The sequence below is a fragment of the Carassius gibelio genome, chromosome B18, assembly GCF_023724105.1.
Source record: "Carassius gibelio isolate Cgi1373 ecotype wild population from Czech Republic chromosome B18, carGib1.2-hapl.c, whole genome shotgun sequence".
NCBI classification, from domain to species: domain Eukaryota; kingdom Metazoa; phylum Chordata; class Actinopteri; order Cypriniformes; family Cyprinidae; genus Carassius; species Carassius gibelio.
Window position 1 is genome coordinate 2065599 of NC_068413.1, and position 12483 is coordinate 2078081.

Here is a 12483-nt window from a genome sequence, read left to right on the forward strand (position 1 = left end):
ATCCTGAGAAATCAAATGCATCACAATTCCCAGAAAAAATATGAAGCAGCACGACTCTCTTCAACATTGATAATGAACAGAAATGTTTCTTAAGCAGTAAATCAGCATATTAGAATTTGACACCTGAAGACTGGAGTAATGATGCTGAATACATTCAGATTTGATCCTTGATTACATTTATTTGATTCTATTCAGATAGGAAACGGTTATTTTAATTTAATTTTATATTCCTGCTTTTTACTGTATTTGTAATCAAATAAATGCAGCCTTGGTAAAAAAAATAAAAGACTTGTTTCCAAAAACATTGAAAAAAATCCTATCAACCTCAAACATTTAAACAGTAGTTTACAGTGTTTTATTAAATGATAGAAATCTCTGAATCTCTCATATTAAGATATTCAACTATCAAACAACACGTTTATTATTATTTTAGGCATAACAAACAACATAATGTAGCATTGTTATATGAAACACTAGAATTAGTCGTTTAGAGAGTCAAGTAATGAATGAAATGATTAAAGTACACATTAAAGTACTTTTTATTATGACTGTCTTTACATGATTAGAACAAGATGAGAATTGCTCTGATGCGGCCGGATGATGTTAATTACAGGAAGGAAGCAGCCGTGCCTGTAATCAACAACAGCAGGCCTCGGACATCAAACCCACTCAGAAACACACAATAAGTGTGGACACAGAGACTGTGCGGTTTCACCTGTGTGTCTGTTCCCCAGTGAGCGTCTCCGTTCTCTGAGGCGGTCAGGTCCTCCACCAGCACGGACGGGAAGACGCCCACCCGACCGTTAAACTCGCCCTCCCAGAAGCCGTCGTCCTCCTGGTTGTCCTTGTTGAGGATGCGGATGATGGCTCCCTCTGGGAATGACAGCTCGTCATCTGTCTGACCCTCGTAGTCGTACATGGCCTTAACAAAACTCACTGGAAGAGAGGAGGAGGAAAGATAGAGCTTATTAATACGCCTCGGGCAGGTTAGATGGCATCATGAATGTAACGCGGCTAAAAATTAGGCTGTGAGGGATCGACTCGCAGACTTTACAATGGCGCGCACTGCTTAAAGGTCTGAGATCAAGTAATTTTCACAGCTTTCAGAGTTTTATGGAGTTTTTGTGTTTGCTAAAAGTTTGGGGTCTGTAAGATTTAATTTAAAAAGCTCACAGAGGATACATGTATTTGACCAAAAATAGAGTAAAAAGAGCAAAAAAGAAACTCTTTTCTATTTGAATATATGTTCAAATGTAATTTATTCCTGTGTTGAAATTTGAATTTATTTAGCATCATTGCTCCAGTCTTCAGTGTCACATGATCCTTCAGAAATCATTCTAATATGCTGATTTGATGCTCAAAAAACATTTCAGAATATTATCAATGTTTGAAACAGTTGTGCTGCTTCATATTTTTGAGGAAACGGTGCTAAAAATATTTTCAGGGTTCTCTGATGAATAAAAAACTTAAAAGAGGATACATTTGTTTGAAAATTAAATATTTTATGACATTTTAAATGTCTTTTATGTCACTTTTGATAAATTTATTGCATCCTTGATGAATATAATTGTGTTTTCTGTGTCTAATCATTTTTTAGATCTTATTTATTTCCAGGTTGTCTCCATGTTTGTGAAAAAAACAAAAAACAAAACCTAGTACTATGTCAAAAAAATAATAATAAAAAAATAAAACAACACAGTAGTAGCATGACACATTTTCATGAATAAAGGTCAGAATGAATATTTAGATGCATTGTGGCTCACATCATCTCCCACACAAACCATCAGCATGCCCCCGTCTGTGTGTGTGTGTGTGTGTGTGTGAGACTCACTGCTGCTGTCTCCGTTGAAGCTGCCTGATGCCAGCTCAGGCTCCGTGGAGTTGCTGGAGGAGTGTGAGCGTGCGTCCAGAGCAGCGAGGGACTGGAGCATGCTCAGGACGCTGTTGGACGTGGGGAACTGCAGGTACTTCTCTGGGACGTAGCCCACCTGACCGGACTTATTCCGCGCCTGGAACCAACCATGACAACTTTCAGCAGCAGTCACCCAAACACAATCTGCAGACTTCGATCCAATTTTCTCCACTGACTTTGTTAGATTAAAAAATCAGTAGTTTATCTAAACATGATAAATCTGCTAAACCGAGCTAAAAGAGTAAGCAAATGACTCTGAATAAAATAATCAATTGATAATAATCACCAACATATTTAATGTCAAACATGCAAGGACAAAGGCCCACGCAGAATCATCACTGACTCCCACAGAATTCAGATAACCCTCATTCAAAAAGTTTGTGAATGGAACTTTTGGAATAACGCTGGAATCCAAACGGAATTTCTGCACTCATTTTGAAGTGAAAAATCTCTTGGGTGAACCTAAATATATTAAATTATGCTTTATAAAGCTAATAGTTCCGGTCCTTGATTCTGATTGGCTGAGCTGTGTTCGAAGCAGTTGTAAATTTCACTAAAAACATACACCTTTGTTTACTTCTGAGTGTTGCTCGGAAACCACTTTGTTGGAACCACAAATGTTTCTGAGGAACTACATTGTTTGGTGGAAGAATACCGCTTTAATTTATATCATTTAACTTCATTTGCTCTGATTTATTCTGTGAAACCTTTCTACGTATACGGAATAACCGTTTTATAAAAGCAGTACGCCCCATAAAGCCATGGTTTACAGTGAATTTATAACAACTACGCGTCATGCCTAACAATGGCCCTTAGCTGTTATAAATTCACTGTAAACCATGGCTTCTTGGGGTTTATTGCTTTAAAAGCTTGCAAGAAATGAAAATTAATTCTAATATTTTTTAAATGAATGCTATAGATTGGATTGTGAATGAATCTTATTGTGAAAAGATGTTGCTATTCTGCGACTTTAAACAGATTATTTAGAATAATAATAATAAAAAACTACTAAACTATCATAAAATTATTAAATCTCATAAACGGGCACAAACTGAATCTGCACTCTCTCAGAATTCAGTTTTCAAAAGAATTCAACCAACTTCTGGAGTAACTGGAATTTGGTGTGAATCTTATTTTTGACACATTACAAGACACACACCAATCCTTTTCTTCTGTAGATCCTAAGTGAAATAAGCAATGGTTTAAATGGTTTACCTTCACCCAGTCCTCCATGTCTCCATCTTCTATAACGTCCAACATCTCCTGCTCGTCGATGGTTAGTTCATCGGGCTGAGAGGCCTGAGAGAAGGACAGAGGTAAAACACTACTGAGCAATGCGTGGTTAATATTTTCCACAAATCAGCTGACATTTTAGTAGTTTCCCAGAAACTATCTTTACACACAAGAGCATGATGCAGTGAAATGCAGGGGTGTAGCATGAGTAATTAAACATTACGATATTAAAATATTTATTTAATTTGGCTGCAGAATGAAGGATACAAATAGGAACATATACAAACAGGACATAATTAATATTCATAAGCCAAGCTGCTGGGCAAGGAGGAGAAAAATGTGACCAACGGAGATTTTGCCTTTGACTAATGTTATTGCTAAGCTAATGTTTCCAAATACATTTGAACAACTGCAGGGGGGCAGACATTTGAGACTCAACAAGGTCATGTTTGTGAGAGCAAAGAATCCCAAACAATGCCATAGTTCATGAAAGCTTGATTTTCAAATGGTACCATATGTATAAAACATGAAGAGGTTGATTACATGATATTTATATGCTACTATTTCACAATTTAGGCATTTTTTCAGTTTTTGTCATTTCAATACATTTCATTAAATATATACATATTTAGTTTTAACTTCATTTTCTGTTTTTTGTTTTAGTCATTTTATGGCTTTTAACTTACCACTTACTAGTACTTCAGCTTATTTCAGCATTATGTTCAACATTTTAATGATAGTTTAAGAGTTTTAGTTCATTTTATTTCAGCTTTATTTCAATAATAAAAAAAAACTTTTCAGATTGTTCCTAAGCCACAGCTAAATGCACTTAAAAAAATAAACAAACAAATAAATGCACTTCAACAAATATTTAAATATAAAATATTTATAGTTTATCAATAGTATGTATACTTTATAAAAAATTTTTTTTTTAACAAATGTTAAAATTAAATACATAATAAAAAAAATTCCAAACATAAATGAATATGCATTACTTTTTAATATAATTGTATGCATAATTTATTATTAATAAAAAAAAACTTTTAATACTTTTGAATAACATTATAACATCTTTTAATACTTTTGTTAATTAATAAAATTATAAATTATTTATATATAAAATTATATTAATACATTATTATTATTTATTATAAATTATAAATAAATTAGTTAGACATGGTTTTTCATTTGAACAAAATCACAACTGGTGCACTCCTTTAAGTTAATTCCTGAGCATGAGTGAAATGAGACGGTGTGTTTTACCTTGTAAGAGTAGAGCACCTTGCAGGTGAGCGGATAGTTCCTCAGGGTTCCTGACGGACTCGAGCTGCTGTCGTCGTACGTCTCCATGTTCTCTTCTAATTCTTCTCCTTCCTCTCGATCCAAATCCACCGTGGTCTACAGAGACACAACAGTGAGCGTCACCACACTGACAAACAGCACGGCTCTCTCGTTGACTCAGTACTGGTCAATAACCTTCAGAAAGTTTGGCAGAGGGCTTTTTTGTGTGAGAAAATACAACTGCATGAAACAAACAACTCAACAGACCAATATTCCATTGTTGTGTAGACTTTACTTAGTATCCGCCCACTCTCATAGGACAATCTCATTGGTCTAGAGAGGATCAGGTGACCATTATTCCCCTGGAGACTAAACGTGGCAAACAGAAGAATAAAATCCTCAACAAAGGACACTCATACTTTCACAGGTGTTCAATGTGCATCTCTCAGAACAATAACGGATGAAAACTGATCCTGTGTCAGTTAGTGAAGGTCAACAGAACTGAATCATGGGACCAGGTGAGGTCATGTGGTGGGCGGAGCCTGATCTACAGACCACACCCACTCCCGACATTAAACATCTTGTGATGAGGTAATAAAGATTAGACTAAGTGTGAAAAAACCCTTTGAGGTCTCTGTTATCTTAACCATATAAAGCCTACTGTATCAATATTGATTCTCAACCTGTGGTACACCCAAGGTCTTCTTATCAACAGCTTTAAATACTTTTTAACAAGTAAATGTCTTTCAGTACAATTATTGAAATGTCCACCTTCAGCTTGTTACTCACGGCAATATCTTTAATGATTTTTAACAAGTAAATGTTAAAGTAGGTTTATTGTTTGAAGCTGAGTGATGTTAAAATGCATCAATAAATGGTTCAACAATAAGTTGCATTAACAACAAACAAACAATAATTGTTTATTAATGTAGCAGCTGCACTGATCCAGAAAAAGTGAGGATAAGATTATTAATTTAATTATATTGTAAAAAAGAGCTGTTGTAGTATGTTGCTTGTTTATGGTTGTGGATTACTAAGTGCTTGCAGAAGAGGTGTCTATTTGTTTATTTACTAAAAATAAAAGTAAAAATGTATATGTATAATTCTTAAATATAAATACATTTTTAAATATAATAAATTATAAACACAAAATATATAAACGTCAGTTTATTTATTATAAAAATATAATAACCTTTATAAAATATCTATAATTGTTAAATATATGATAAATATAATTAACATAATAAAAATGTGTATTTAATAAAAACTTTTAGAATTCAAATATTTATATTAGATTATACGTGTAATTATTATAAATATATAAACATTGCAATATAATTTTTAAATTATTACATACATTTGAAATATAATAAATATGTTATATAAGAAATAAATAAACCGAAGAGCTTAATCATATTTCTGTGCTTTCCCCCATTATGTGCAAAGAAATGCTGCAAGATATTAATTTGTTGACAATTATCAACTCTTCTATTATAGTGTGTGCGTGTGTGTGTGTGTGTGTGTATGTGTGTGTGTGTGTGTGTGTGTGTGTGCTCTTGTTTTTGTATCATATCAGGACACAACTCTGTATAATGACATGGGTATGACACAGGTATTACAAGGAGAGGGTGACTTATGAGGACATAACCCATGTCCCCATTTTTCAAAACGCTTATAAATCATACAGAATGAGTTTTTTTGAGAAAGTAAAAATTCACAAAGTTTCCTGTGAGGGTTAGGGTTAGGTGTAGGGTTGGTGAAGGGCGATAGAATATACAGTTTCTACAGAATAAAAACCATTACGCCTATGGGATGAACACACTTTTCACAAAAACAAACATCTTCTAGCACCTCAAAGGGATCGGGGAGGTCTGTGTGAGTGCATCTGTGGAGTTCAGGGGAACGGGGTGGCGTTTGTCTGCTGTGATCAACATGATTTCTCTCTGCTGTGGCAAGTGTTTGTTTAGGCTGCTCTGAAAACAATGGCACTGACAGAAACAGGAAGGAGCGAGTCGGGGAGGCTGGCATGACTCGTTTACCAAATGCATGAGAACAAATTCCCACCTCGACAGCATCATCTGAAATTGAGCAAGAAAAGAGAGAGAATCTGCACGTAAGCTCGTAGATCTCACCGACAGAGAGAGGTTGTGTGTGGTGAGGGTGGGCAGCGTCGCCCAGCGCTCGTTCTCCAGCTCCTCCATCACCTGGTTCATGGCGCTCTTCAGCCACGTGTCCACAGAAACACCCACCTGCCGCAGGAGGTCCAGACGCGCTTCTGCTTTCAGCTTCAGAGTCTGAAACACAAGGACAGATTCATACATTCACTGCTAATAGTCCAGTGTGGTGAGTTCAGTCTGGTGGGGTTCATCTAAACCAAAATTACAACAAATCTTTTGTGCTAACGGAAAAAGAGCTGAAATAAAATGAAAGTAGTAGCCTTTTAAATAAAATAAATTAAAGATAAAGAGAAATATAAATTAAAACTACTGAATATTTTATAATAAATATCTTTATATGTAAGTTGAAGTGGTAAATTAATAAGAGCGAAGTACAAATATATTACTAGCTTACAAACATTTCAATAGGAAATTACTAAATAGAAACATTTCAAAACAAACTAATAAAAAAATGAAAATAAAATTAAACAAACTAATTTAAAATAAAGATACAGGTAGAAAAAGTACTAAAATTACTCAAATTAAAATTGAAATAAAAATAAATTAAGGCTGAATAGAAATATAAAAATGACAACAGTTTATTAAAAAAAACCTAAAACTAAAATACTTAATAAATCTTGTCTGTTCATACAAAAGCTTACATATACTCTAATATTCAAGCAAATAAAATTAGAATTGAAAAATAGCTTACATTTTTTAAATGTAAAACATTAAGAATGACAATTAAAATATTGCATTAGAAGTAACTTAAATGATAAAAATTAAAACTAAAATAAAAGCTAAATATACATCAAAATCCCCACAAACTACAAATTACAAAATAAGGACAAATACAATGAAAACTACAAATATAAAAGCTCATTTACAATAAAGAAAATAAAGAAAACAGCTTATATATACTGTAATTCTCAAGCAACAAATAAGTTGTCCATACAATAATGTGAAATAATGCTTTGGCACTAACTGAATTAAAGGTTAAAATAATAAAATTACTAAAACTAGGGGATGGGGGGGATTAAAGCTAAACAGAAATATAACATCACCCATTTCAGTGTGGACGCCCTCAGACATTCATTTCTGTGTAATTCTGATGGGACAAGACATTTCTAAAGGAAATAATTAAAATGCAATTATACCTTTAACATGTGTTGATGAGTAGCCTAAACTCAGATTTCTCTGGCACACTGCCTGCTGCCAGATAACAGCTTAACATTTCCAAATGTAATCTCTTATTCTGTTTGTTGTGTTTTTTCTGCTTGTCCATTAGTTCTTAATGGGTTATTAAATATTTAATGGTTTGTAAGAACTAATGGGCTTCGAGCGTTCTGAGTTCAAGAGAAAAAAAAACTAAGATGGTGTTTTATCTACAGCATCTAGTCCATTCAATTCTCTCTAATTACTTATTGTCATTCATTTGTCTCATCCAAAAATATCAATTCTGTCATCATTTGCTCTCTCTCGTATTTTTCCAAACCCATCTGACTTTATAATGAGGAATTTGCACTTATGCATATTCAAATTTGGTGGGGTTTCATCAGTTACAAGATGTGCAAGAACCAATGTGTTTGGAGTCAATGATGACTAACCAGATAACATGGTTTGAATGCATGCATGCATAAAACTTGAGAGCATCATTGTCAAGGATTAAAATGTTATATTTTAAGCTATTGCATGAAATAAGAAAGCTTGGAACAAAGCACACTCTTATGGCTCATTTAGTGTTTGTTATTGCTCTTGGCCATTGAATTATTGTTAACTTAAATGTATTTATTTCAATTAGTTGCCAGGCAGCATTTCAAATTTTTCATAAAAAAAAAAAAAAACATATTTTATTTCAGCTTCAAGGGAAATTATTTTTAACGGTTTTAAGTTGATGTACTAAATTACTAAAACTCTAATAAAGCCAAACAGACTTAAACTTAAACCAAAACGAAAATAAAAAAGGGATAAAAACTAATAAAAACATACTAAAATGACGAAAACTGAAATATCAAATAAATTAGAGCTAATATTAATAATAAATTGTCCTGTTCATAGTTTACATTTACTGTAGTATTCAAGCAGATACCTTCGACAAACCAGTTGTCCATTGTAGCCCAGTGTTGTTATTGTAAACTAAAACTATTAAAAATCTTTTAATTAATGGAAAAACACCTGAAATAAAATAAAAAGAATATAGCATTTTCATGGTTCATTCATTTCTTAGTCATTGTATGCTGCCAGGACATGGAAAAGCCATTCAAACATTCACAGAATTCCTTCTTCAAGGAATAATGAAGTCATATGGGTTTGAGCCATGTCAGGGTGAAACACAATAGTCATTTTTGGATGAAGAATTCCTTTAATATCTAATCTGTAAGAGAGGACAGGGCCAGCAGAGGGCGCTTCGACGGCTGGATTCATGTGTAAAGACACGCAGGACATCTTCCAGAAGAAGACACATCCATCAGACAAAGACACTGACAGTCCGTCTCTGAACAGATCGATAGACAGAGCTCCGTTTGGAAAGAGAAATGCATGCATTACAGAGAGACGGACAGATATCTGGCCCATTATTAAGCACTTCTGTCTTGTTTGGGCTAATAAAAACTAATGAAATGCTACTTAAACAAATGCATTAACAAAACCACTCTGTGTTTACAGCACAAGTAAATACAGACGGAAGCCATCAAGCTCTACTTCATTTTTTGTAGCCGAAGTACATTTACATGTAAATTCTATTTTCTCAATTTTTCATCTAATACATTCATTTACTACCAATTTCTGAGTTAAAATTGATTCTACATCAGTTTTTTTTTCTTCAGTGTAATTGACTTACACATTAAATCCCAAGCTTTCTGAAGCGATATGATGCATAATCCGAGGAAAAGACAAAAATAAAAGCTAATTCTCATCTCCTGTCCTCTCTTTTACTGTAGGGAAAACAGCAGCATAAACTTTCCCTGTTGTGTTCCTTGAAATAACATGCTGAGCATCATTACATCACCTCTGCTTTGCGGATGTTCTCCTTGGCCTCCTCTATTCGGAATTCCAGCTCATTCCGGCCCTGTTCCGTGGGCGGAGTCCCGAGCGTCTCACATTCCTCTAGAGCCTGTCATAAAAACAAATCACCGTTCAATCAGCTCAATTCTATTCAATCAGCTCATCAGCCACCAATCTAACAATCACACAGGACTCAGTGATTCACATTCCTGAATTATGACCAGACTTTCCTCTCAATCTCACACTAACTCTTAGAAGCGATGATGTCATATGTGAAGACATTTGAACATTTTAGTAACATTGTGATTTTTTTTTTTAATGATTACTTAGCACAGTTCTCTTTCAGACATTTTTAAAGAAAGTAAACTGTTCTACCACTTTTATTTTTATTATTAAAAATAAAAATGATTGCAATACAAAAACTTTTGTATACTATTGTTCTGCAAGAATTTGGGGTTGGAACTCACTGAAAATTAAATAACAAAATAACAAATTAACGTAAAATAAAGTAAAATAAATAAATGAAAAAAAAAAACTCAAATAAAAAAGAGATAAAATAAAACAGTGAAGTTTACTAAAATAGTAAATTAAATTATAATTTCTTTAATTTTGAGGAATTATGTGACCTGGATGGATTTTGAGATCACCTCTCCTCCTGTGAAATTAAATTATTAATTTGCATCTCAACAGAATTTGTATCAAATCCTCAAATGTAACATATCCAGAATTTGGGGCTGGATCTCACAGAATGTCATATACATAAAATAATATTGCAATACAAATAATATTGTATTTAATATTAATGCAATATGCTTTATCGTGGACTAAAAATGCTGTATGCAAAAACAACCACCACTGAGAATAATGTAAATGACAAAAATAAATAAATAATCCTCAACTGTAAAATGTCCAGACTTAGTGTTAATTTCTTTTTTCTTTTTGTGGATTATTGTGACATGAACATGATTGTGAAATTAAACCTAAAATTATTCATTTGGATCTCAATACCGACAGAAGATTTGTAAGTGTTTAAGCGTGCTGAGGTTTGACATAGGTGTTGTTTAGGAGTCTAAATATGTGTGTGTGTGTGTGTGTGTGTGTGTGTGTGTGACATCCAGCTCCTCTCACCCGTTTGTAATGGATGATGTTCTTGTGTTCGCGAGCCACACGTGTGGCCCATTTCCTCGCCTCTTTGTTGAGACTGTGTTCTTCTGTGGTTCCTGTCTCTGATTCCAGCTGTCGACTCTACACACACACACACACACACACACACACACACACACACAGAACTGGTTACCACAGCAACACACACCTGCCTGAATCACAGGTCTGAGATCAGACTCATTACATTCACAATTAAACACAAAAGCACAGATCCAGAGCTGAGAACATTTCAACATCTCTGAAGCACAGGAGGATTCGTTAATCAACTCTGTCTGGATTAACAGACGGTTAACAAACGACAGGTCTGAGGATTGTGGAGAAAACAAAAAAAAACTTGATTCTTCTGATAAAGGATGCAATGCAACAAATATTTTTTAGGAGGCGAGTTGAGGCTCATTGTTTCATTTAAGTCTCTTTTTCAAGATAATTTCAGATGTCGACCACTAATTTTACGTCTCTCCAATGCATTTATCTCTGAGCTTAAACACCTGAAAACAACATACATTTAGACAAAAGTCTCTTACGAGAGTGTGACGAAATCTAATTTCCAAAAAATATGAAGCAGCATAACTGTTTTTATCATTGGTAATAATCAGAAATGTTTCTTAAGCAGTAAATCAGTGTATTAAAATGATTTCTGGAGATCATGTGACTCTGAAGACTGAAGGAATAATGCTGAAAATACAGCTTTGATCACTGGAATAAATTACATTTTACAATATATTACAGTTGAAATCAGATATTTTAAATTGTAATAATATTACACTTTTTTATTGTGTTTTCTTTTAATCAAATAAAGGCAGCTTTGGTAAGCATAAGATATTTAATCCAAATAAAAAAAAAAAATATATATATATAAAACTAAAAACTTTTGAACAGTAGTGTATGTTACTGAAAAGGGGAATAATCTCCATAATCAAATTAGAATATATAATTCATAATCTTTCATCAGACTTTCTCCTTCAACAATCTCTTTTATTTTTAATTGCCTTGATAAATAAATCCCACCCTACACATTTCTTCGGTTGAATACTGAATGTCACAACATTAAAAAATGGGTTTCAATGACAAATTCATGTTAATTTTAAAACTGCAGTACATTAAACATTACACATTAAATCAAAATATATTCATTTGACTTATTTTAGAAGCTGACTAAACAAACTTTAGAATGTATGTGTATTTTTCTAAGAAACAAAAAAGCCCTTTAATCTGATGAGTCTCATAATTATCCTCCAATAGAAAACATTGGAGCATATTCTGCTCAATTCTAGAAGAACAAATGGCAGTATGCTGTGATATGAGTGGTGTATCTGACAGTATCGCTGACTCTGTGAATACTTGAGTCTGACAGCCCTGATCAATACAAACTCAATCAGAGTGTTTAACACAAGCGTCTTCACTTGATATTGCCACATCAGTCTGATATCAACACTAGTCATGCCTGACAAGCGTTTCTCTAAAGTAAAAAAAAAGCTGCATCCAAACATTGCTCTCCTTTTGTCTGTCTTCCTGTTTTTCCTCTCGGCGTGACCTTAAGCTGATGTGGTGAATGTGTTTGAGGCATGCTGGGTTGCCCGAGTCTGCTGGGAAACACATGACAGTCTGCAGGGTCTCCATCTGGATCAGAGGCGCTCACGAAGGCCTAATCAATCCCATGTGTCTCTGCTTCAAACTCTGAGACATGCTTTCTGGGAGAGCGTGATGGAATGCATTCGACTTTGACACTTTCTG

General features: G+C 33.9%; 1 protein-coding gene across 2 annotated transcripts in view; it reads right to left on the bottom strand.

Moving 5' to 3' along the window:
- The window catches only part of LOC127977227 (F-BAR and double SH3 domains protein 2), a 68351-nt gene that overhangs the window by 4269 nt on the left and 51599 nt on the right, over window positions 1-12483 (bottom strand). For both annotated transcript variants that reach the window (XM_052581960.1, XM_052581961.1), the window contains 7 exons: window positions 10714-10830; window positions 9590-9694; window positions 6559-6720; window positions 4409-4543; window positions 3128-3211; window positions 1832-2009; window positions 716-936 (listed from right to left, as the gene is read on the bottom strand). In XM_052581960.1, the coding sequence (XP_052437920.1) occupies window positions 716-936; window positions 1832-2009; window positions 3128-3211; window positions 4409-4543; window positions 6559-6720; window positions 9590-9694; window positions 10714-10830 (1002 nt within the window). The remainder of the gene's footprint in view (window positions 1-715; window positions 937-1831; window positions 2010-3127; window positions 3212-4408; window positions 4544-6558; window positions 6721-9589; window positions 9695-10713; window positions 10831-12483) is intronic.